The 26,979-nt window shown below is 35.9% G+C and overlaps 1 protein-coding gene and 1 pseudogene across 1 annotated transcript; both read left to right on the top strand.

Annotated features, from left to right (window-relative positions):
* Positions 1-1,338: 1,338 nt before the first annotated feature.
* On the top strand, positions 1,339-13,403 carry LOC150036257 (uncharacterized; annotated as a pseudogene).
* A 10,130-nt stretch (positions 13,404-23,533) lies between these two features.
* LOC120077157 (uncharacterized) lies at positions 23,534-25,397 on the top strand. The gene has a single exon (XM_039031061.2). The coding sequence runs from the start codon at positions 24,353-24,355 to the stop codon at positions 25,085-25,087; it is 735 nt and encodes a 244-aa protein (XP_038886989.1). The 5' UTR covers positions 23,534-24,352; the 3' UTR covers positions 25,088-25,397.
* Positions 25,398-26,979: the final 1,582 nt, after the last annotated feature.

The raw sequence follows: 26,979 nt of genomic DNA on the forward strand, positions 1-26,979 counted from the left end.
GGCCAGCGCCCAGGCCATGCATTGAGTAGCCCCGGCCGGATGCATGTGTCTAGTGGATACGCTCATGCGTTGAGCGAACTGCCGAGCGGCCACGCCCATGCGGTGAGCACCCTGTCAAGCAGCCATGCCGTGCGTCGAAGTGCCCTACCATGTAGCCAAGCGCGCAGCCCATACCATGCACCCATGCGAGCAAGCGAGTGATGGCCAACACACGTCGCATGCCCATGTGTCGAAGTGGCACGCCCATGTGCCTAAGCACCCGGCCAAGCATCAAGGCGCCGTGTGCAGCCCATGCGACCAAGCACGCCCATGTGTCGAGTGGCCAACCTATGCAGCACACCTATGCGTTGGTGGCCAGCACCATGCGCCCATGCCAAGCAAGCCGTGCGAGTGAGCCATGTGTCAAGAATGGACGGTCATCCTATGCGTTGGTGATGGTTAGCTCCTTGCAATGACTAGCAGTTGGTGTTGGGATTGTTTTATCCACAGTAAGGGTTATTCTCGACTAAGAAATAATTTTACTATTTTATGGTTAAAACAACTTTATATGTTTTATGCTTGGAAAATGTTTATACTGCAGTACAAGTACTGTAAAAGCTTATATTTTAGTTAAATCTTTATTGAGATTTTGTATGAGAATTAATTACCTTTATTAAGTCACTCACTGGGCGCAAGCTCACCCTGTTTTCAAATGTTTTTTTTTTCCCCCCACAGGTAGCGGTCAAATCCTCTGAAGATAGCTCTGCATCTGCTCTGCCACTAAAGGATCAAAAGATTTGTAACCCATCTGTTAGATGGTTACTGTTAATATTGTACACATGTTACTGTTGTTCATATAGGGACTAGGGTTTTTGGGTTTTGGGACTTGTAAATCTAATGTTGTAATGACTCTAAATATGTTATGTTTCTAATTTAATAAATTTTGGCCAAAAGATATTCCGTTGTACTTAAGTTATATTTTGGTATCAGAGTTATTCCATAAGAGTTATTAGGCAGTAAGTGTCAGCCACAGGGATGATAACTGCTGCAGTCACGCCTTTCTCTAGGCTAAGAGGGTGGTCTGGGGCGGGGTGTGATAGCTTGATATCAGAGCATAAGTTTCTGGGACAATTAAGGAATTAGTTTATACCAACTTAGTATCAAAGTATAAGTTTCGGGGAAGGTTAAAGAGTTAGCTGATTCTAGCTTGGTATCAGAGCAAAGGTATACGTAAACTTGGGAAAGGTTTGAACTAGCTTAGTATTAAAGCATAAGGTATTGGGTGAAAGAGAGAGTTCATGCATTAGATTAAGTCCCATAGATAAGTCCCTAACACGTGTACCTAATAATTAGGCAAACATGCTGAGGAGAAGTGGCAAGTGGAGCAAGCAAACTGAGGAGAGGAATGTTGACCCTACCAGCGGAGGTCCTGAAGTTAGACGGGACCCAGATCCGAAGGGGAAAAGAGTTAGAGACTCAGTAGAGCAGGAAGCAACTTCTGCAAACGAATCCAGTACACCAAGGGTAGATGTAAAACTCCAGATGGAGGATCGAGTGTTTGATAGAATCACTTAAAGATTGGCGGCGAGTGTAGGATCGATTCAAAATGATCCAGAAAAGAAATTCGGCGTCGAAAAGCTGAAAGATTTAGGAGCCATGACGTTCAATGGAGCAACAGATCCAGTAGATGCAGAGATCTGGTTGGACTTGATTGAGAAGTGTTTTAAGGTTATGAGATACTCTGAGGACCGTAAGGTCGAGTTAGCGGCATTCTTGCTGCAGAAAGGGGCTGAAAAGTGGTGGAAAGTAATAGAGGCTAGAAGGGGTATTTCGGAAACTATGAATTGGTCTGAGTTCAGACAAGTATTTGAGGATAAATACTACTCTAGTTCTTTTAAAGAAGCGAAAAGGAAAGAATTCCTTAGGCTAACTCAGGGAGTAATGCAGTTATTGAGTATGAACAAAGATTTATTGAGTTATCTCAGTATGCCCTTCCGATCATCACGGAAGAAAATGAGAGGTGTAGGAGATTTGAGAATGGCCTAAGAAGAAAGATACATACATCTGTTACCTCTACATCTAATTGGGTGAATTTCACTCAGTTAGTTGAGACCGCTATTCGAGTAGAGCAGAGTGTAGCAAGGGAAGATGTACTCCAGCCAGGTGAAGGACAGTTTAGAATGCCTGGAGAAATGAAAAGTAAGAGATTTAGACCCCTGTTCTCTGGACAGTCAGGTATAAGGAGCTTTGGAGGCATGAGCCAACAAAGTTCAAGTCAAAAGAGGTCAAGACCTGCAGCTGGACTGAGTGATAGATCGGTATCAGGTCGCGCTAGCGAGTCAGTAGCTAGTACAGGGAGGAAACCACTTTATGTAAACTGTGGTAGACCTCATATAGGAATATGTTATGGTAATAGGAATGTGTGCTTCCAGTGCGGACAAGTGGGGCATTTCAGGAGAGATTGTTCTCAGCTAGGTCACGGAGCACATAATGAGCAAGGAGGAGTTACTCAGATTGTAAACCAACCTAGAACGACCGGAACTAGAGGTGAGGGATCCGATGTAGCTAAGCAGAAAGGGGTAGCTGGACGACCTCAACAGCAACAGCAGCAGCAGCAGTGTAGAATATACGCTATGACACACCAGGAAACGGAAGAGGCTTCAGATGTCGTAACTAGTATGATAACTTTATGTAATCAATCCGCTTATGCATTATTTGATCCTGGTGCTATGCACTCATTCATATCTAGCATGTATGCATTACATATAGATAGAGTGCCAGAGCGTATGAATGAGGATTTGTTTATCTCTACGCCTGTAGGAGATACTTTAGTTGTACATGAGTATTACAAGAATTGTGAAGTAATTCTTGGAAATCAGAGTTTTTGGGTTGACTTGATTCCATTAGAATTACTAGAGTTTGATGTTATCTTAGGTATGGATTTCTTAAGTAAACACTATGCCACTATGGATTATTTTAAGAAAGAAATAGTGTTTAGGAAACCAGGTGAAAAAGAAAAAACCCTAATGGGAAGTAAAAGAATACTTCCAGCAAGTTTAATATCAACAGTGAAGGCTAGAAAGCTGTTGAGTAAAGGATGTGAAGCCTATTTAGCCTATGTAGCAGTTTCAAAGGATAAGAAACTGAAACCTGAGGATGTACCTATGGTACAATAATTCTTAGATGTATTCCCTGAAGAGTTATCAGGCTTACCACCTGACAGGGAAAAAGAGTTCACTATTGAGTTAGTTCCGGGTATAACACCTATATCCCAGGCACCATATAGGATGGCACCAACGGAATTGAAAGAGTTAAAAGTTCAGTTACATGAACTTGTGGATAAGGGGTACATTAGACCCAATGTGTCGCCTTGGGGAGCGCCAGTCTTGTTTGTTAAGAAGAAAGACGATACTATTAGATTATGCATAGAATATAGACAATTGAATAAGGTGACCATTAAGAATAAGTACCCACTGCCTCGTATAGATGATCTTTTCGATCAGTTAAAGGGAGCCACGGTGTTCTCTAAGATAGATTTGAGATCAGGTTATCACCAGTTGAAGGTGAAAGGCATAGATGTTCCAAAGACTACATTCAGAACTAGATATGGACATTTTGAGTTCCTAGTAATCCCGTTTGGATTGACAAATACTCCTGCGATATTTATGGACTTGATGAATAGGATATTTCATTCTTATCTGGATCAGTTTGTGATTCTTATCTGGATCAGTTTGTGATAGTGTTCATAGACTACATACTAGTGTATTCTAGTAATGCGGAGAAACACAAAGAACATTTGAGGATGGTGTTATAAATTGTAAGGGAAAAGGAGTTATATGCCAAATTTAGTAAATGCGATTTTTGGTTAAATCAAGTCGTATTCCTTGGGCATATAGTTTCAGCTGATGGGGTTAGCGTTGATTCCCAAAAGATAGAAGCAATAGTTAATTGGGAACGACCCCTGAATGTAACCGAAGTACGCAGTTTTCTGGGTTTAGCAGGTTATTATAGGAGATTTGTGGAGGGCTTTTCTAAGATAGCTCTTCCATTTACAAACCTAACCAGAAAAGATGCGAAGTTTGAGTGGTCGCCAGAATGCGAGCATAGTTTTCAAGTATTGAAACAGAGGTTGGTGTCAGCACCAGTATTTACTCTACCTACACCAGGTAAGAAGTTTGAGGTTTATTGTGATGCATCTCGACAAGGGTTAGGATGTGTGCTGATGCAGGAGGGAAAGGTAGTAGCTTATGCTTCTCGACAGTTAAAGAAGAATGAATGTAACTACCCTACACATGATTTGGAGTTAGCGGCAGTTGTGTTAGCTCTAAAGTTGTGGAGACATTACCTGTTTGGTAAGCAGTGTCATATATTCACAGATCATAAAAGTCTAAAGAATATCTTTGATCAGAAGGAACTAAACTTGAGACAGAGAAGATGACTCAAATTGATCAAAGACTATGACTGTACCATTGACTATCACCTAGGTAAAGCAAATGTAGTAGTTGATGCTTTAAGTCGAAAAACTAGATCAGCTAGTGCTAGTATCAATTCAGTGAAGGGTACACTGATTTATGAGTTGTATAATGCTAGGGCAGCATTATCAATCAGTAAAAAAGGAGGGTTACTAGCTTCATTTCAAGTGCGTCTTACGCTCGTAGAAGATATTCTACATAAGCAGTTAAAGGAATCCGATCTTCAAAAGTTAGCTGAAGAAGTAGATAAAGGATTGAGGACAGACTACCAATTAAGAGCTGACAAAGTGCTATTGAAAGAAGGTAGTATATGCATACCTAAGGACTTATCACTTAAACAAGCTATTCTAGAAGAAGCACATAGTTCAGCCTATGCTATGCATCCGGGCAGTATGAAGATGACAGAACATTAAAGAGATCGTATTGGTGGCCTGGTATGAAAAGAGAGATAGCGGAGTATGTTGACATGTGTCTATTAGGTCAACAAGTTAAACTAGACAGACAGAGGCCAATAGGATTACTTAATCCACTCCCAGTACTAGAGTGGAAATGAGAGCATATCACGATGGATTTTCTGTTTGGATTACCTAAGACACCAGCGAGCTATGATGGTGTATGAGTAATTGGGATAGATTGACGAAGGCAACTAAGTTTTTATCTGTTAAAGTTACTTATACCCTAGACTAATAAGCCAAGTTGTATGTTGATCGAGTTGTGAGTCAATTTGGAGTTCCAGTTTCAATTGTATTAGATCGAGACTCCAGATTTACATCAAAGTTTTGGCCTAGTTTGCAGAAAGCTATGGGAACCAAATTATATTTAAGTACTGCTTTTCATCCACAGACGGATGGTCAGTCTGAGCGGACCATCCAGACATTAGAAGACATGCTAAGAGTATGTATATTGCAATTTAAGGGCAGTTGGGATACGCATCTGTCGTTAATCGAATTTGCGTATAACAACAGTTATCATTCGAGTATCGGGATGGCACCATATGAGGCACTATATGGTAGGCCATGTAGGACTCCGATATGCTGGAATGAAGTGGATGAAAGAAAATTACTAAGTCTAGAACTTATGCAACAGACATTAGACAGCGTTAAGATTATAAGAGATAATCTTAAGACAGCCCGAGATAGGAAAAAGAGTTACGCCGATAAGCAGAGAAGAGAATTAGAGTTTGAAGTTGGTGATAAAGTATTTCTGAAGTTATCTCCGTGGAAAGGAATACTCAAATTCGGTAGGAAAGGGAAACTAAGCCCAAGATATATTGGACCTTACAAGATAATAGAAAGAGTTGGCCCAATGGCATATCGATTGGATTTACCTCTAGAATTATCTCGTATTCATGATGTGTTTCATATGGCAATGCTTAAAAAGTATGTGCCAAATCCTACCCATGTGTTGCTTGAGCAACCGGTTCAGTTGAAAGAAAATTTATCTTATGAAGAGGAACCAGTGGAGATTCTTGACAGAAAAGAACAAGTTTTAAGGAACAAGACAATCCCATTGGTAAAGGTACTATGGCGAAACCATAGCACGGAAGAAGCAACATAGGAAGCCGAAGAGCAAATCAGAAACAAATACCCGCAGTTGTTTAGTTAACAGACTTGTAACGAAATTTCGAGGACGAAATTTTTATAAGGGGGAGTTAAATGTGAACCCCGAATCCTAATTTCTCTACTTGAGTATGTTCCCTATTGAGATTAGTGTGATGAGTAGGTTGATGTGGAAACTAGTGTGGAATGGTAGAGAAAAGAATGGAAATTAGAAGAAAAGAGGAAATTTGGAAGGTTCACTTTTAGGGAAATTTTGGAAAAAATTTGACTAAGTGTAGAAATTGGTGGGTGGATGTGTTGATGTGTTGGATGATGGATGCGTTGGATGTGTTGGATGTGTTGGATGATGGATGTGTTGGATGCATTGGATGCATTGGATGATGGATACGTTAGATGCGTTGGATGCATTGGTGAAGGAAGGAAAATAGAAGTGAGGCATTGGGATGGCACAAGGGCTGGAGGGTGGCATGCGTCGAGCAGCCTTGGCCAGTGCCCAGGCCATGTGTCGAGCAGCCTCGGCTAGCGCCCAGGCCATGCGTCGAGTAGCCCTGATCGAACACATGTGTCAAATGGATTCGCCCGTGCGTTAAGCGCATTGTCGAGTGGCCACGCCCATGCGTTGAGCACACTGCCGAGTGGCCATGCCCATGTGGTGAGCACCCTGCCGAGCAGCCATGTTGTGCATCGAGGTGCCCTGCCATGCAGAGAAGCGTGCAGCCTATGCCATATGCCCATGTGAAGTAGCAAGCGATGGCCAACACACACCGCACGCCCATGTGAGGGAGCGAGCGATGGCCAACACGCCGCACGCCCATGCGCCTAAGCACCCGGCCAAGCATTAAGGCACCACACGCAGCCCATGCGGCCAAGCACGCCCATGCGTCGAGCGGTCAGCCCATGCAGCACGTTTATGCATTGATGGCCAGCACTATGCGCCCATGCCAAGCACGCCGTGCAAGTGAGCCATGCGTCAAGAATGGACGGTCACCCAATGCGTTGGTGATGGTTAGCTCCTTGCGATGGCTAAGTTGAATTGTCATAATAGTGAATTGGCTTATTATGCGTTGAGTAGAGGCTATGTGTTGCTTATGGACTAGGCGTTGAGCAACCAAGAGTTGGACGCATACAAGGATGAAATCATCAGGATAACATCATCAAAACCATGTGTCTTTTTGGGAGGAAAGCCTTAAGCCTTAAGAATTTGAGGTGGTGCCATTCGATTGGAGGTCATGCGTTGGCAAGGTGGGAAGAAGTCACTTAACTTGTGATGATCATAGCATTGCGTTGATGAAGTGATAATGAGACACTTGGCCATGTAGCCAAGTAGGTGGTGTCAAATTCGGAGAAGGTTTGGACACCTATAAATAGATCCAAGAGACTTCATTTTTAGTTCAAAATTCAGAAATACCGTAAAAAGAGTGGGAAAGTTGAGCAAACCTTACGTTGGAGCCAAATTCATGCGTTAGACATAGAGGACACATCAACTTGGGATGAGGAGTTCTCCCAATTTACTCGTGAGTTTGGAGTGATTCCAAAGCCACCTGAAAGCTCTGAAAGTCTAGTTTTCAGGTAGGGCTACCAGAAGAAAAGCTCGAAGGGATTGCGTTGGAAATTGAAAATAAGACAGAAGGGTCAAGCTATTGGATCAGTCTGGGCCAGTCTTGAAGATTTTGTGATTCCAACCAAACCACGAGGAGTTCTAAGCTCAAAGTTTAGGGTAAGTTTTCTGAGACATTTTAAAACATGTTTGTAGAAGGAAGTATCTCAAAATAAAATTTATAACTGTGAGTAATTTGAGCTGTAAATTGAATCTGAATTCTAGGGGTGAAAAGGAGCCCGAGGTAGAAAAGGGAGCTACTAGAGTGAAAAACTCCTAAGCAATCAAGGTGAGTGGCTAAAACGTTTTGACTAAAACATTTGCTTAAAATGTTTGATTACAACATGTTATAGAAAGCATGTTTTAAAGAAGATTATTCTCATGCCAGCTAGTTTTACAAGTGATTTCCAAGCAAGCCATGAGTTATGCTTTAAACACATGCATGTGTGAGAAATTGTTGAAAAGCGATTTATATGTATTAAATATACTCAGCATGCGTTAGTACCTTTAAAGCCATGTTTTTATATGTGTTATACTTTACATGCTTTAAAGACAAAAAGTCATTTATGACTAATTTTACTTAAAACGTGATACCGAAGGACATTTTGAGAAGGTATCCGCCCAACTAGATACTGAAGGACATTTAAGAAGGTATCTATTGGTACTGAAGGACGTTTGAGAAGGTACCAAAACAACCAGATACTGAAGGACATTTGAGAAGGTATTTGAACAGAAGTACCTAAGGTATGACGGTACTTAGTATGATCACGTGCACGTAGGTAATTAGAGTCAGAGATTGAGCAAAAGAGTTCTTTCTTGACTAGCAGTTGGTGTTGGGATTGTTTTATCTATAGTAAGGGTTATTCTCAACTGAGAAATAATTTTACTATTTTATGATTAAAACAACTTTATATGTTTTATGCTTGAAAAATGTTTATACTTCAGTATAAGTACTGTAGAAGCTTATATTTCAATTAAACTCTTTATTGAGATTTTGCATGAGAATCAATTACCTTTATTAAGTCACTCACTGGGCGCAAGCTCACCCCATTTTCAAATGTTTTCTTTCCCCCCTCCCCCCACAGGTAGCGGTCAAATCCTCTGAAGATAGCTCTGCATCTGCTCTACCACTAAAGGATCAAAAGATTTGTAACCTATCTGTTAGGTGGTTACTGTTAATATTGTACACATGTTACTGTTGTTCATATAGTGACTAGGGTTTGTGGATTTTGGGACTTGTAAATCTAATGTTGTAATGACTCTAAATATGTTATGTTTCTAATTTAATAAATTTTGGCCAAAAGATAATCCGCTGTACTTAAGTTATATTTTGGTATCAGAGTTATTCCGCAAGAGTTATTAGGCAGTAAGTGTCAGCCACAAGGTTGATAACTGCTGCAGTCACGCCCTTCTCTAGGCTAAGAGGGTGGTCTAGGGTGGGGTGTGACAACTTTTATGCCCTAGTTTATTATTTTGTACTAGATTTATGTACACCCCACTTCGCTTTAGGACAAGTGGGAGATTGTTGGGGTTAATGCCCTAAAGTATCGTGTCCTGTAGTTTGTAAACAATTTGTACGAACACTTGTGATGTATAATATATGATATTTTACTTCACATCTTGATTTTGCTCAGTTGTTTGTTTTATTTGCTTTACCACAAACCAATAAACAGAAAATCTCTGGTTATCAGTATGTAACTTAAGCATGTATGTGGTGGCATACAAGTGGATCATGTCTTAAGTGATAACCAAAATGGTCTGTAGTATATGGATATAGAAGGGAAACCTTATCCTGGTAACGCTACAAATGCGGCCCGCTTTGTGGAATGGTCACAAGTGTTATGACTTGTCACAGATGGTCTGATCCTGATCATTCGTGTAGGGGATATGCAAACGGGGTGTCTTATACAAAGAGTTTGTATAAGACCTGACCACGAAGTGTTAACGTCTCATTATATAACACCGTTCATGACAGAGACATCACGTCACTAGGATTACCATAGGTAACATGACCTCAATCCTGAGTGAGTTGACAACTCCTGCCATTGAGGGTGGTTCTTTGATTTGTATGGGTACGGGTGGCCAGGTCGCCGACTCAAACCTACTATTTTGGGGACTCGTCTTATTTGGGAGATGGGAACTCAGCTACACAAGATAGAATTCACTCCTTCCCCGAAGTAGGGCAAGTAGATTGATAGCTCCCTTAAGGGCTGATTCCAAGGCTTGAATGATGTGGCGCCACACACCTTGTCTTGGCCCGAGAGGTGTTCACACATAGTTGGACTATGTTGTATTTTTCATTAGAGGAATCAGTGGTACTTAAGGAGTGAGATGTAAATACAAGGGCAAAACGGTAAATTGGCCCAGTTGTACTTACGAGCATCTGTGAATGGTCATCGTACTCATGATTGGTTATATCCGATGGACACAAAAATATATCTGTGGTAAGAAGAATTCAGTTGTTGGTCTTAGTGGAATGCCTGGCAGTTAACGGATGGTGGATCTCGTGGTTAAAGAGTTTAGTCAACTGTTCACATACTGTTGGAGCTTCGAGCCACAGGTCCATAAGGTCCCTTAGATAGCTTGAATAAAGTTGAGAATCAGTTTTTAGGTTAGTTTGAAATGTTCAAATTGATAAAATGTAGTTCAATTATATTAGTTAATTATATGTGATATAATTGACTAAATGTATGATATACATTATTTTGGAGGAAATTAGATATAAATATGATTTATATCAAGTAGAGGAGAAATTACTATAGTAGATATATGATATCAAACTATAGGTTAAGAATATAATATGATTATATTCATTTGTTAATTAATTGGTTGGTTATGTGATAACTGGTCGGATATTTCTCTTGGATCGTGCGTTAGTGGGAAAATCATTTTCGGTTATTGTAACTAAAGAATAAAATGAAAATTGGTTTCATTTTGAAAAAAGTTCAAAAAAATCGTTCAAGGTGTGAAAACGTATTGATCACTTAACTGAGAGCCTATACGATAGCGCCTTATCGCCTAAACGATCGCTCAGTTTTCCTAAACGATCGCTTAGTGCGTCGAGTTTTCTAAACGAACGCTTCCTAATTACTAGAAGATCGCTTAGTAAAACCTATACGATCATGTACCTTTCTCTAAGCGACAAGCACCCGTTATACGATAGCTCTCTCCCACTTGATTGTCATTCTACATGATCATCCCTTTCCTTCTTCCTCTACCAATTCCATCAAAGATAACTCTTTAGATTCTCACTCCGAGAATACCAAGGGCTCTAAGTGGTGGTGTCGCCCCGATCTTGCTTATTCGTGTGCTGCCGTTCGTGTAGACGATCGTGCTACTGGTAGTCGACTGTTCGCTGGGCGATAAAGACCATAGAGGGTTTTCTTCCACTTGATTGAGTTCGTGTGAAGACAGTCTTCAAATGGTACGTATACTCAATCTATTATTTTTTATTTGTCAAAGCATGCCTATAATTAGTGTTAAATTGCATACCTATTTGTTAGAATGTGTGTGTGGTAATTCGGTCACAATGAAATAGGAAAGATCCGAACACGCTCATGGATACTCTTGTTTAAGAGTTTCTTTAATGTATGCATACATTATAGCATATCCATGCATCATTTATATTATAATTGTTATATATATATGGTTGAATGAATGTATGGAATGTATGCCATAGCATGATTCATTACTTAGTTATATAATTGTTATATATTAGTAATGAATGAATACTGCATGAAGCATGACATTACCTTAGGTTAATTTATAAATGTTATAATTAACTAAAGTATGTCAAGCATGCAATGATTGTTTTTAATTGTTATAACTAAATAAAATTAGAATTAAAATCAATAATAAAGAGTTGCATGCAAACCTTAGGCTATAATCATTTTTTAAAATTGTTTCAAAATATGATTGAGATAGACCTAAGATCACATTTCTAATTAGATTAAAAATCTAAGTTTATCTTTTAATCGGTTTAATAGGATCAAATTGATTCTTAATAAAATATTAAGTATGTAAAAAATGTATCTATAAGAGACCTTTTGTCTAATGTGGGTTTTGGCTAGGCTGGGGTACTTAAGTCGATGGAAACGTCACACCCCTACCTGGGAACCTACCTGGAAAGGTGAATTAGATAGATTTGTTACACACAAGCAAAGTTGACCAAAGTCTATTAAAGAGTTAAATGAGACTTTAATCAAAATTGTTTAATCATCAAAGACAAAGTAGTTTTTTTAGCAAATTAAACAAACACTTAGATAAAATCAGTAGACGGATTTTTCCTAAGTTAACTAAACCTAGGTTGAACACTCAATGGGAGGAAAATGTGATATATGATACTTCATTTTAGCCTCTACACGTTTCTCCCTAAAAGTTCATACCGTGAGATCTACTCTCGACCTCGAGGCACCACGGGTGTCCCCCTATGGGTGGCATTTGGGCAGATCAATAACAAGGTGAATGGAGAGAGTTTTATAGTAAGTGAGAATGGGATGTGTGACAGCACATCCCTCGGTCTCTCTCATTAGGTTAAATAAAGTTTCATGCATTGCCTCGAGGCATCGTGTGTGTCCCCCTAAAGGATGGTTGTATTGCATGATGATTTATTTGATCTCTAGAAATGGATAGGGTTGCTTTAGTTTCATGTCCCAATCAATTTTTTCTCTACAGTTGGTTCATCGGTGCAGAACTCTAGAACCTAAAATGAGGGGATTACACTTACATAGAATTGTTAAGGATGTTAACAAAATCTGAACCGAACAATGGTGACTATTAGTTACAGTGACAAGGAGTTGTTTTTGTCTAATTGTTGAGAATGTCTCATTTCAGTGAAAGAGCACTTGATCACCCTACAGTGACTTTTAACATGCCTCACTGAAACATCATTGCAAAATAGATGTCACTTAGGGTACACTAGACTATTTTACTAAAAACTGATTAGTTTTCTTAAGTGCTTTATTGCAAGTAGACTAAAATAGTTTGTTCTTTTTCAGCAAATTCATTAAAATGGCTACCGCTACTTTAAGTTTACTTGCCGCCAATAAGTTAACGGGAAAAAACTATGCTAGTTAGAAGAACACAATCAATACTATTCTGGTCATCGATGATCTTCGATTTGTCCTAATGGAGGATCCCATTCCAGCTGTCAATGCTCCTCGAAATGTTCGGGAAGCATATGAGCGTTAGACATGGGCAAACGAAAAGGCCTGCGCGTATATCTTGGCAAGCCTTAATGAAGTCTTGGGAAAAAATCATGAGCCCATGCTCACAGTTCGTGAGATCATGGAGTCCCTGAGGGGAATGTTCAGACAACCGTTTGCACAGCTCAAGCATGACAATCTCAAATATATCTTCAACGCCCGTATGCAAGAAGGGGCATCTGTTCGAGAACACGTTCTCAACATGATGATCCACTTCAACGTGACGGAGATGAACGGGTCAAACATCGATGAAGCCAGTTAGGTTAGCATAATACTGGAATCTTTCCCTAAAAGTTTCTTGCATTTCCATAGCAATGCTGTTTTGAACAGAATTGACTACAATCTGACCACCCTGCTCAACGAGCTACAGACCTTTTAATCCTTGTTGAAAAGCAAGGAGAAGAAAGGTGAAGCAAATATTACTTCATCTTCTAAAAAGTTCAACAAAGGTTCGACCTCTGGAACTGAGTTTGTACCTTCTTCCTCTGGCACCAAAAAGTGGAAGAAGAAGAAGGGTAGAAAGGGGAAGGCTAACCCTGTAGTTGCTGCGAATAGGGGTAGACAGCTCATCAAGGCTGACAAAGGAAAATGATTCCACTGTAACCAAGATGGGCATTGGAAGAGGAACTGCCCTAAATAGTTGACAGAAAAGAAAAAGGCCAAATAAGGTAAATATGATTGGCTTGTATTAGAAACTTGTTTAATGGAGAATGATGATTCTACTTAGATTATTGACTCTAGGGCCACTAACCATGTTTGTTCTTCATTTCAAGAAATTAGTTCCTGGCAGCAACTAGATGCTAGTGAGATGACGATGCGAGTTGGAACTAGACACGTCGTCTCGGTTGTGGCAGAGGGAGGTCTCCGGTTGACTTTACAGAACAGAAATCTTATTTTAAAAGATGTATCTGTTGTTCCTGATTTAAAAAGAAATTTAGTTTTTGTAAAGTATTTGCTAGAACAATTTTATAATATCAACTTTCTTTCTAATAAAGTGTTTATTACTAAGAATGGTGTTGATATTTGTTTTGCAAAACTAGAAAATAATTTGTATGTGCTATGATCGTTAGCGATTAACGCCCTCCATAACACTGAGTTGTTTAAATTGTTGTTACTCAACATAAAAGACTTAAAATTTCTTCTAAGGAAAATGCCCAGCTTTAGCACCTAAGATTAGGACACATCAATCTTAATAAGATTGAGAGGTTGGTGAAGAATGAACTTCTAAGCGAGTTAGAAAAAAATTCTTTACCTGTATGTGAGTCATGCCTTGAAAGCAAGATGACTAAGAGACCTTTTACTGGAAAAGGTCATAGGGCTAAAGAACCTCTAGAGCTAATACATTCAGACCTTTGTGGTCCGAAAAATATTAAATCTAGGGGAGGTTATAAATATTTCATCACTTTTACTGATGATTATTCAAGATATAAGTACGTTTATTTAATGCAACATAAGTCTGAATCTTTTGAAAAGTTCAAAGAATTCAAGGCTGAAGTTGAAAATGCATTAAATAGAACGATTAAAACATTTCTATCTGATCAAGGTTGAGAGTTTATGGATTTAACTTTCTAGAACTATATGATAGAACATGGAATAGTATCCCAACTCTCAGCACCTGGTACACCTCAACAAAATGGTGTATCAGAAAGGAGAATCGAACCCTGTTGAACATGGTTCAGTCTATGATGAGTTACACTTCCTTACCTAACTCATTTTAGGGTTACACTTCCATGATGAGTTACACTTCCTGAACTGCATTCCTTCCATGAGTGTTGCCAGAACACCTTTGGAGTTATGGAATGGTCGTAAAGCTAGTTTACGTCATTTCAGAGCCTGGGGGCTCAGCATATATGCTTGAGGCTAATCTTAAGAAATTGGAACCATGTTCAAGATTATGCCTATTTGTAGGGTACCCCAAAGGAGCGAGAGGTGGTTACTTCTTTGATCCTAAAGAAAACAAAGTATTTGTATGACAAATGCTACTTTTCTTAAAGAAGACCACATAAGGGAGCACATACCCATAAGTAAGATTGTGTTGAATGAGGTTTCCAAAGGAACTACTAAATCTTCAACAAGAGTTGTTGAAGAACCTAGTACCTCAACAAGAGTTGTTGAAGTAGGTTCATCTAGTAGGTCAAATTCACCTCAAATGTTGAGGGAACCTTGACGTAGTCGGAGGGTTGCGAACCCACTTATTCTCTATATAGGTTTAACTGAAATCCTGGCTATGATAGCTAATGGCGAAATTGAGGATCCATTGTCTTACAAGAAGGAAATGGAGGATATTGACAAAGATGAATGAATCAAAGCGATAGATCTTGAAATGGAGTCTATATACTTCAATTCTGTATGGGATCTTGTAGATCAACTTGATGGGGTTAAACTTATAGGTTGTAAATGGATCTACAAGAGGAAATGGGGTGCTAATGGGAAGGTGCAAACCTTCAAGGCTAGACTGGTGGTAAAGGTTATACCCAGTTGAGGGAGTTGACTATGAGGAAACTTTCTCGCCTGTTGCCATGCTTAAGTCTATCCGAATTCTACTAACCATTGCCTCATATTATGACTATGAGATTTGGCAAATGGATGTCAAGACTGCTTTTCTGAGTGGCAATCTTAAGGAGCCCATTTACATGGTGCAGCCCGAGGGGATCATAACCCAAGATCAAGAGCAAAAGGTTTGTAAGCTTAATCGGTCCATTTATAGACTGAAGCAAGCTTCTCGATCTTGGAACATAAGGTTTGATATTGCAATCAAATCTTATGGCTTTGATCAAGACGTTGATGACCCTTGTGTCTACAAGAAGATCATCAACAGTTCAGTCGGTTTTCTAGTGTTGTATGTAGATGATATACTACTCATTGGGAATGATTTAGGTTTACTGACTGTAGTTAAGAATAGGTTATCGACCCAATTCCAAATGAAAGAGTTGGGAGAGGCTCAGTTGTTCTGGGTATTCAAATCTTTAAATATTGAAAGAACAAAATGCTAGCTCTGTCTCAAGCATCATATATTGACAAGATGCTTGTTAAATATTCGATGCAAAACTTCAAGAGAGGTTTATTGCCCTTTAGGCACGAAGTTACATTGTCTAAGAAATAGTGTCCTAAGACACCTCAAAAGGTTGAGGAGATGAGACGAATCCCCTATGCATTTGTTGTAGGTAGCTTGATGTATGCGATGTTATGTACTAGATTTGGCATCTGCTATATAGTAGGGATAGTCAGTAGATATCAATCTAATCCAGGATTAGATCACTGGACTACCGTAAAAAACATCCTCAAGTATCTACAGAGAACGAGGGACTACATGCTTGTGTATGGTTCTAAGGATTTGATCCTTACGGGATACATAGACTCTGGTTTTCAGACTGATAAGGATTCTAAGAAATCCACATCAGGATTAGTGTTCACTCTTAATGGAGGGGCAGTAGTATAGAGAAGCACCAAGCAATGGGTGCATCACTAACTCCACCATGGAGGCTAATTATGTAGTGGCTTGTGAAGCTGCTAAGAAAACCGTTTGGATCAGGAAATTCTTGACTGATCTGGAAGTTGTTCCAAACATGTCAAAATCCATCATACGTTATTGTGATAATAGTAGTGTTATGGCTAATTTCCGAGAGCCTAGGAGTCATAAGCGCGATAAGCATATAGAGCGGAAGTATCATCTCATTCGAGAGATTGTGCATTGAGAGGATGTGATTGTCATGTAGATGGCTTCAGAGCACAACGTTGCTGATTCATTTACAAAGTCCCTTGCGGCTATGGTGTTTGAAGGTCACCTGCAGAGTATAGGTCTATGGGACAAGCCACGTCTGGACAAGGGCAAGTGGGAGATTTGTACTGGGCGCGTGTTGTGCCCTAGTTTATTATTTGTGTACTTTGTATTTTGATTCTATTGTACACCCCACTAGCTTTAGGTCAAGTGGAAGATTGTTGGGGTTGATGCCCTAAATCTCGTAGGGTTCTATAGTTATAAACATTGTTGAACAAATTCATTATGTATTTAATAAAATATATGATATTTTATTTATTATCTATAAAATATATGATATTTTAGTTTCATTAACCATAAATCAATAAACTAATATCTAAGGTTATCTTTGTAACTTAAGCATGTATGTAGAGACATACGGGTGGATCATTTATAAGTGATAACCTAAATGGTCTGTAGTAGATGGATAAGGTTGGGTACCTTATCCTAGTGACACTACGAGTATGACCTGCTTTGTAAGTGTTACAATTGCTGTAAAGTGCTATAAATGATCTGATCCTGATCGTTCATGTATAGACATGCGAACAGGGATATTCTATACAAAGGAGTTTGTATAAAACCGGACCACGAAATGTTTAATCTCATTATATAACACCGTTCATAATAGAGACTTACATTTCACTAGGATGACCATAGGTAACATGACCTGAATCCTGAGTGAGTTTTGCACTCCTGCCTATGAGGGCGATCTTTTGATTTGTATAGGTGAGAGTGGCCAGATTTCCAACTCAACAAGCCTACCATTTTGGAGATTTGTTTGATTGGGGGAGCTGGGAACACAGCTACAGAAGATGGAATGCACTCATTCCCCGAGGCAGATGTAAGTAGATGAATTGCTCCCTTAAGGGCTGATTCCGAGTGTTGAACAATGTGGCGCCACACCTTCTCCTGGCCCAAGAGCGGTTTAGTCATAGTTGGACTATGATTTATTGTTCATTAACAAAATGGTAATTTGGCCTAGCTGTACTTACGAGCAATTTGTGAAGGGTCATCGTACTGTTGATTGGTTATATTCAATAGACATAGAAATATATTTATAGTGTGAAGAGTGCAGCTGTCGGTCTTTAGTGGAGTGTCTGATAATTAACGGATGGTGAGTAATGTAATTAAAGAGTTTAATTAATTATTCATGTACCGTTGGAGCTTCAAGCTACAGGTCCATGAGGTTCCCTCGATAGTTCGATAGGATTTAGTTGTGAATCAATTTTTTTATTAATTTGAATTGTTCAAATTAATAGAGGGATTTAATTATATATGATATAATTAAGTTGTTTCAATTATATGTGATATAATTGTCATAATGTATTTCATACATTATAACTTAATGGGAGGAAATGAATATTTGAATGAGATTCAAATATAATTTCTATTAATTGGATTCATAGTTGTTAAATTTAATATAAATAAGATTTATATTAAATGTCATATAAAAGAGAAAAGAAATTATAGTTTATATTGTATATGATACAATATTAAAACTATAGGTTATATGTTATATATATATATATATAATATGATAAGTTAGTTATCATATTTATATTTATATTATTATTATTTTAATAATAAGGAACAACTCCCTTCCCATTATTTTCTCTCCACTCACGTAAGTGGGTGGTGGTTATTTTTAGTAAGTAGAAAAGAAAAAGTTTTTGCTTCTTCTTGTAAGTTGTTGGTTAATCGAGATTGAGAAAGAAAAAAAACTACAGAAGAGTTCTGTGTGAAGAGAGTTCTTAATCCTTCCTCCTCTACATTAAGTTTTCTCTCATAACCAAAATAATCAAAGCCCACCACTCTTGGGTTCTCACCTGAGAATACCAAGGTAACGTTCATGGTAGTGTTTGATTTTTTTTTTTTTTTTTTCAGGTTAATCTTAAAGAATGTCTTCAAGGAGTTCGTAATCATTCGAGGAAAAATGTGAAGGAAGGTCTTCAAAGGTGAGATTTCTTGAAACCCTTTCTAAAACATGTTATAATTTATAATTAAATTTATATCTTGTTTATTGTTTACTGTAAACTTTGTATTCAATAAAAATGAAATTTGGTTGATCCATTTTTCGCAAAGTTCTCTCCCCTTTAGAGTACCTTTGAGTTATGTATCCAGTGTAATTGCTGATATTCCTTAAGAACAACTGCACTTCTAATTTTGCTCATGAGTTAATATAATCTCCATATTTTATTATTATTTTAGATTCTGTTTAACCACTTTTCGAATTAATCTCACCTTAATTAAATATACAGATTTTTCTACCTAATTTATATTTGAAATATCCATATAATATTAACTTTTATTTTGTCCATATATTTTATTAATATCTTTGAATGGTTTTTCATTACTTTATACGCATTCAATTTTATTCAATTTTTTAATTGTTTTTTCATAATTTTATACATATATTCTTAATAAATTAGCTGTATATTTTTCATATCCTTAATAAATTAGTTTTATATACTGTTTTTGCTATTATTTTAATGATTTGAAAAAAAGAAACATCACTTTGTAACATAGACTCCTCTTTGATGGTCGATGGGATGAGAACTCTCACTACCACATGTTCCATCAAATTCGTCATTTCAACCATTTGTGGAATTTATCCAAGGTAAAATTTTTTGAGTTAACTATATTTTGTTTGACTATATACAAGATATTTTGTGGTCGATGTCAGTTTTATTAGAGTCCCCCAATTTGATGAAACTACAAATATAGGGTTGAGTTATGTATGTACGTAAATGTTGATATTCCTCAAGAACAACTACCCTTCTAATTTTACTCACGTAGTTAACATAACCTCCATATTTTTTTAGATTATTTTTAACCACTTTTCGAATCAATCTCACCTTAATTAAATATCCAAAATTTTCTACCAAATTTATATTTTAAATATCCATATATTATTAAAATTTATTTTATCCATATATTTTATCAAATCTTTGAATGGTTTTTCATTATTTTATATGTATTCAATTTTATTCAAATCTTTAAAAAAAATTCATAAATTTATACGTACATTTTTAATAAATTAGTTGTATATTCTCTTATTTTTAATAAATTAGTTTTATATATTGTTTTTGCTATTATTTTAACTTGGAAAAAAGAAATATCACTTCGTAAATAAAATGACGATAACTTTTGTTACTCACACAAAGTGTTCATCGATTTAGGGTTTGTTGTAATTTATTTAACAAGCCACTGTTTTTGCTATGACTTTACAATAGATTAGACTCCTCTTTGATGGTCGATGGGATGAGAATTCTCACTACCATGATTTTCGAAATTTTGAGGCACATATTCCATCAAATTAATCGTTCCAACAATTTTTGGAATATATCCAAGGTAAACTTTTTCCTCCGATGAGTTAACTATATCTCGTTTGACAATGTACCGGATTGGCTTTGTTGATGATAAAGATATTTTGTGATTGATGTCAGTTTTATCAGAGTCCCCTCAAATTGATTTATGTGTAGTTGTTGACCATGTCTCATCGGTTACCCCAAACTTGAATAATGAGTTAGTAGACATTGATCATTCTTCCCACCTCTCGAGGGCAACACTAAAATCATTGATTTTCAAGATTTTGATTTCTTTCAATCTAATATTCCAATTAGAGTAGGTTTACTTTTTAAGCACAAGTTTGTATTGAAGAAAATAGTTTATTTGTTATACATGTGGATTAAACACTTTGTCAGAATGTATTGTTTAGTGTGTGATAGTTGTCTAGGTAGAGTATATTCGTTGTTTTCAAACGGTTTTGAAACTCTCACTTTTAAAATTTCTTGTGGGGATAGTTTTGACAATTGTTAATCATTATTTTCTAATTTTATAATCCATTTTACAAATTTTACAATTTTAAAAAGTTTTGCTATTTATCCAAATAAAAACTTAAATTTGGCTATTTATCTGGTCAGTTTCTAAATCCGACAATTGGGCTTCGGCCTTGGAAACCAAGCCCAAATCATAAGGCTCCGTTATTGGGGAAGTGGCTAATCCATTTCCATTTTGTCAGAGCAAGGCCCATATTATTCTACCAACAATTGGGCTTTCGTTTGAACCTTCCAAACCGTGGGCCATATTAACCGGCCCAACCCAATGGTTTCACCACATTAGAGGCCCAAAGCCCAAAGTGAGAGCTGTAATCTCTCTCCTAAACATTTTCTCTCTCCTAGTTCACCAAACTTTCGTTTATTTTCAAAGCTCAAAAGTAGAGATTTGAATTCAAATACAAATAGAGCTAAAAGTCAAAGAGTTTCTTCTATCCATCACTGAAAAGCCAACACAAACAGTTAGAAAAAGCAAAGCTGTCGTTGTTCCTATGATTGCGCCATGGATCCCTAAATCCATATTTTCTTCAACTTTACTTTAACAATTGTTCCATAACACTTCCCAAATCTTCCCCCTCTAATTCATCATATCATTATTCTTTTCCCCTCATCTTTTTACCCAAATTTGTAGAAATGGAAGGGTTTTGATTTACTATAGTTTGTTTGTTTTTTTCCTTTCTTCGTCAACGGAGTAAAAAATAGTAATTCAAACCTCCTAACTCGACCGAAGAAATGGTAGATATTGTTGGATTATGCTCATATTGGTATTAAACGTTTGAATATAGCTATTATGTTGCTAAAAAAATATTCCACTGAATTTTTTTAATACTATGATGGTATGAAAATTGTTTCAGATTAGTGGTGTGTTTGGTCTAACTTTTCAAGTGTTTAATTTTGAAAATAAGTCATTTAAAAAAAAATCAAAGTGTATTTTAAACTTTTTTTTTTCTCTAATTAGTCCAAATAGGTCCTAACTTTGTTCCTTGTTGTCATAGTAACGTGTTTAAAAATGATGTGGAGTAGAAGTATAGATTTTAGGGAAACACGTTTCGGCTCTAGTTTTTATTTGGTCCCTAGGTTTTAAAATATTACACATTTTGTTTTTAAGTTTTGAGTTTTGTTTCAATTTAGTTTCTTAAATTTCAAAATGTTATAATTTTACCTTCAAGATTTGAGTTTTATTTCAATTTGGTCTCTAGATTTCAAGATTTTACATTTTTAACCTTTTTTTTTTATTATTATTAAATACTCACTTTCAACCATTGACGTCAATTTCTATTAATTAATTAAAAATGATCATGAAGTGAAATTTTAAATTTAATTTTAAAAGTGATTAATTATAATTTATTGCAATGATTTTTAATATATTAACATAGATAACATTAAAGATGGAAGATGAATATTTAGTGAGTAATCAAAGTTAAAAGTATAAATCTTGAAATATAGGAATGAAATTGAAATAAAACTCAAATGTTAATAGTAAAATCGTAACATTTTGAAACATAGAGACTAAATTAAAACCAAACTTAAAATTTAAAGACTAAATGTATAATATTTTGAAATCTAAAGATTAAATAGAAACTAATCGAATTTCTCAATTGTTTAAATGTGAATGGAAGAAAAATGATTTTAGCATTGAAATTTTTCTCCAATTTAATGGGTTGATTGGATAATTTGAAAGGAGATAAAGGGTATTGTTGGTAATTTACTCAGTGCCTAAATCAACATCTTTAACTATCCATGAAAAAGCAAAAAGAGTGTTTACACTATAATTTTAATGACCACTAAAGGAAAAACAAAATGGCATCTTTTGACTATGGAAGATTCTTTATTTTCTCTTTTTCTTTTTCTTCTTTCTTCTTTTTATTTCTTAGTTTTATATACTAAATTTTATCGTCTTGGTAATTTATTTAGTAATGGGTTTGTTTGGTACTTAAAATGTGAAGTCCATAAAATTTAAGAAATTGGTTTGATATTTTCATTTAGTACAACAAAGAGTAATTAAAAAAAAAAATTTAAAAATTATATGCTAGTCGAGGGTGACCTTGCCAATCATGGTTGTCACGCACCATGATAGAAGAGTGCCCACGAGTGAAAATGGAGAACTATGGGCATTTGTCCCCAACTTGTCTTGAATGAAGTGAATTAATATAGTCCACTCAATGTTTGAATCTTCTACTATAATAGTCGAAATTCCAAATATTACAGGATAATTCAAATGGACAACGTTTTTAGGGTTAATAGTAAAGTGTGTAGTAACATTTTCTTAAGAATTGCAAACATAAAAAAATCTATTAGTGATGGACTTTATCATTCCTATAAGCGATATAATCTATCGTTGATAGATTTTGAAAGCTGGATCTAAATTTGACTATATCTGTAAATTCTTTTGCATTGTGTTATATCTGTTAATACTTTGAGTCTGATTACTATATCTGTAACCATTGACCCATTAATGCAACTCAGACTTAGCTAGAATGAAACCAACCACATTCTCTCTTCATTTATAACCCAAGTTGAAATAGTTAGTACAAGAAAAACAAATCACTATATCTACAAACTATAATAACCACTAATTATAATAACCAATTCAATACACTAAATAATCCATATATATTTAGAAAGTGGAATGTACGACAAAGAGGGAAGAGGAGCAAAAGGAGATAGAAAGAAGGTAAATATAAATTATTTTATTTTCATATATCACAAAAGTATTAAAAACAACAAAATATCATCTCGTCATAATAATAATCGAAAAATGCAATACCAGAGATCTTTTAAAACCATTTCTCAAAATTCATGGGACATAAAGACCAATAAATATAGTTTTCCTTAAAATATGTGTGTCAAATAGATTTTTTTTTTTTTTTTTTGTTAAATAGCAAAAATCCCCAAACTTTTAAATTTGCATTTAAAAGGTCTATGAATTTTCATTTTTATCTAGAAGTTCACTAAACTTAAAAATAGTTGATAAATCATTAAACTTTCAAATTCATACTTATTAGGTGAATGACATATTCAAAATTGTAAAAAGAAAAAAAGAAGAAGTAAATTAAACCGTCACATATTAAATATAAAATTGAATTGTATTCAAGACTCTAAAATTTTAATCAATGTCTAATGGATCTACTGTTTTTTCAAAAACAAAAAACATGTCAAAAACTTAGTTGACACAAAATAAAAATATCAATAATTTATTAGATGTATAATTAGAAGTCTAAGAACATATTAGTTTAAGATTATAAAACCAAATAAACACAAGGTTTAAATACTAATATGGTTATGTAATTTCACTTTGGTCACGGTATTTTTAAAATATTTATTTTGGTAATTTCACTTTCAATTTTAATTCATTTTAGCTATTATACTTCAAAATGTCAATTTTGTTCCATGTACTTCTAAAAGATGATCAATTTGATTCTTTCATTACATTTTTAACATACCAAAATAATCATTTTTATATTAAAAAAAAAATTACTAAAACAAAAATAAATTAAAAATATAAGGACCAAAATTAAATATTTTAAAATTTGAACGTCCAAAACGAATATTTTGAAAGAAAAAAAATGATTGATGTTTGTTGTTTTTAGCGGATATCATATTATTATTGGGTGTGGCTATGGTAGTGTTTGTTGTTTTAGGCGAAAAAATTAGGTGCGCCTATAATGGCGGACATTCAAGTGCATTGCACATGCAGCGTGCACTATATTTTCCATTACCATTATGTTTTCCTCTGCCCCACACTCTTTCTTCTTCTTCTTCTTCTTCTTCTTCTTCATCTTCTTCTTCTTCTTCTTCTTCTAATTCCCTCAATCCACGCATAATTCATCGCCTCCATAACACCCAACAAACCCAAATTCCCATATCAATCCCTTTTTCTTTTATATAAATTCATCCCATAACAAGCCTTCCATTTCCATACCTTTTTCCTCTCTCTCTCTCGCAGCCATGGCAGCAGCTTCCACTACTTTCAACCTTCTCTCCTTCTTCTTCTTCTTCATACTCCTCCTCTCTTCTGTCCAAATCGAAGCCAGAGTCAACAAATTCTTCAGTAAATTCATCAACACTGATCGCGAGGTTGTTCCTACTAAGCTTCCTCCCGCACCGGTCTCTGCTCCGCCGGAAATATCTCCATCTCTGGCACCGACGCCGGCTCCCGCGCCGTTTTTCGACGAATCGCAGAATGCTTACGGTCTATACGGCCGTGATGCCGACGCTGATGAAAATACTCGGACGATTACCGACGTGGAGGAGGAGATTCTCGCGGGAGACGGCGAGGACGAGGACGAGGACAATCATAAAGCTGCCTATCCGATGACGAATTCTCAGACGGGAAATTACGGAAACAATAACTACGAGAACAACAATGGGTTTAGAAATTCCGAGTACGAGAACCACAATGAGTACAGAAATTCTGAGTACGAGAGCGCTTTCGAGAACAATAACGCTAGAAATTACCAGTACCAGAGCAATTTTGAGGACGACGGCTACAGAAGGAGGCGACACGAACCGACACGGCAGCAAGGGATGAGCGACACCAGATTCATGGAGAATGGAAGGTATTTTCATGATATTAACTCGAAGAATGGAGAAGAAAATGGATCTTACGGAAACAATAAGTATCCGAAATATGAGTTCGATTCAATGGAGGAGTATGAAAGGAGTGAGGGATTGCTTCCATGAAGCAGAGAGGGGCAATTTAGGGTTTAACTTAAACTCGAACTCTTGAATTTATGGAGGTTTTTTGATGTTCTGTGTGTGTGACTTTGATGTTTATCTTTGAGTTGTGATTGTTTTTGCACAACTTGAATGAATGTTGTTCTTGGGCTTTTGATTTTGCTTATGGATGTTATTTTAATGTAGAAAAATGATAGGAAAAAAGATGGTTGTTTCCATTTTGGAACTAAATTCCAAAATGAGATTTATAGATTCAATGTTTAGGTATGTTTACAAAAATTCATATGAATGAAATTATGAAACTATTTTGAATTTACATTTAAGTTATAACTTAACTGTTCATAAGATTGAAATTAGGAGTGTAATATCGAAATCCAATCCCTTTTTTCCAATCCAATCGTAAATCAACTAGGGTTGTAAGATTTTTAAGCTCCACAACTCAATTTTAGAAGGAAAAAACAAGATTCCCTGACCTGCTTCAAACCTAAAATGAACTTGGTCGAGTCGGATTGGTTTTTTCTTTTATCTATGCAAACAAGGGTGAGTCATGGGGAGTAGACTCGATTTATTCGTCTTTTGTATTTTTAATATAAATTATATATATATAAAAGTTCAACATAAATGTCAAAACTAGCCTTGGCGTGGGGTGCTGTTTGATTGATGAGGCATGAGGGTTTGAATTCTATAGTTTACTAACCAATTATTTTGGATTTTATATGGTTTTTACCCAAATTTTTTCATCTGTAATGGGCTTTTAAAGCCCAACTCTAGTAAATCCTAATAAAGGAAAGTATGTCCGTATTTATAATAAATAAATAATCGAGCAATATATTTTTCTTTTATCGAGAATAGAATTGGGCAGTTTAGAATTTTTATTTTTATTTTTTTAATTTACTTTTCCATCTAAACTCTCACGAACATTCTATTAAGAATGTATCGTTTATTCTTTATATATAATTTTTATATTCACATTATGCTCTATATATTTTCGTTTGTTTAATGTTATTTTTACATTCACATTACTCTTATAGATTTTTAAAATTAATTTCAGAGTTCAAGCTATAGGATTATCTGTTATCATTCGTTTGGATATTCGAACTTGACAAGTAAGTTTTAAAATCTTCTTAAACTTTAAGGCTCCATTTGATAACTATTTGATTTTTTGTTTTTGTTTTTTAAAATTAAACCTATATCATCCACATTTCTTACCATTATTTGCATTTTTTTTAAGTACAATGGTTGAATTCTTAGCTAAATTGTAGAAACAAAAACAATTTTTTGAAAATTACTTTTTTTAATTCTCAAAATTTGGCTTGGTTTTTAATATCTATAGGCTTAATTTTTAAAAAACAAAATGGTTACCAAAGGGACCCAAGTTTTTTATGCTTTTAAATGTAATAGAATGTAATATTCTTATTATTAATACTTTTATAGAGTTAATTCAAAATTAATATGGAGAATTAAAAAAAATAAGAGAGATCGTAGAGGCATCACCTTCAAAGAATAAATATTTTTTGGATTCTGATCGATCATATACAAAAATAAATTTAAAAGAGTTACTCGATCTTATACAAAAATAAATTTAAAAGAGTTACTCGATCTTACACATATAGTAGTGCTCCTATATAAAATTTCTAGCTCCACCACGGTATACAAAATTGACGTGTGCTAATTACGCTTAACTAGAAAAAAAAATTATGAATATTATTAGGGCAATAGATGGACAATATCATGATAAAGTAGGTGTGTTGCTATGATATAATGTGTGGATTTTTTTATTTAATTACTAGGCACGTACATTTTTTATAATTAGAGGGGACCCTTTTTCACTTTCTTGTTAGATGTAGGTGTAAGAATGAAGATATTAATAGATTGACTTTCGTGCCCAATTTCATGCT

The sequence above is a fragment of the Benincasa hispida genome, chromosome 5 (assembly GCF_027475165.1).
Source record: "Benincasa hispida cultivar pf3 chromosome 5, pf3_genome.v1.1, whole genome shotgun sequence".
Classification (NCBI taxonomy): Eukaryota; Viridiplantae; Streptophyta; class Magnoliopsida; order Cucurbitales; family Cucurbitaceae; genus Benincasa; species Benincasa hispida.

Bases quoted from the DNA above. Each gene is read 5' to 3' on its own strand.
- LOC120077157 (XM_039031061.2), top strand. From the start codon at position 24,353: ATGGCAGCAGCTTCCACTACTTTCAACCTTCTCTCCTTCTTCTTCTTC.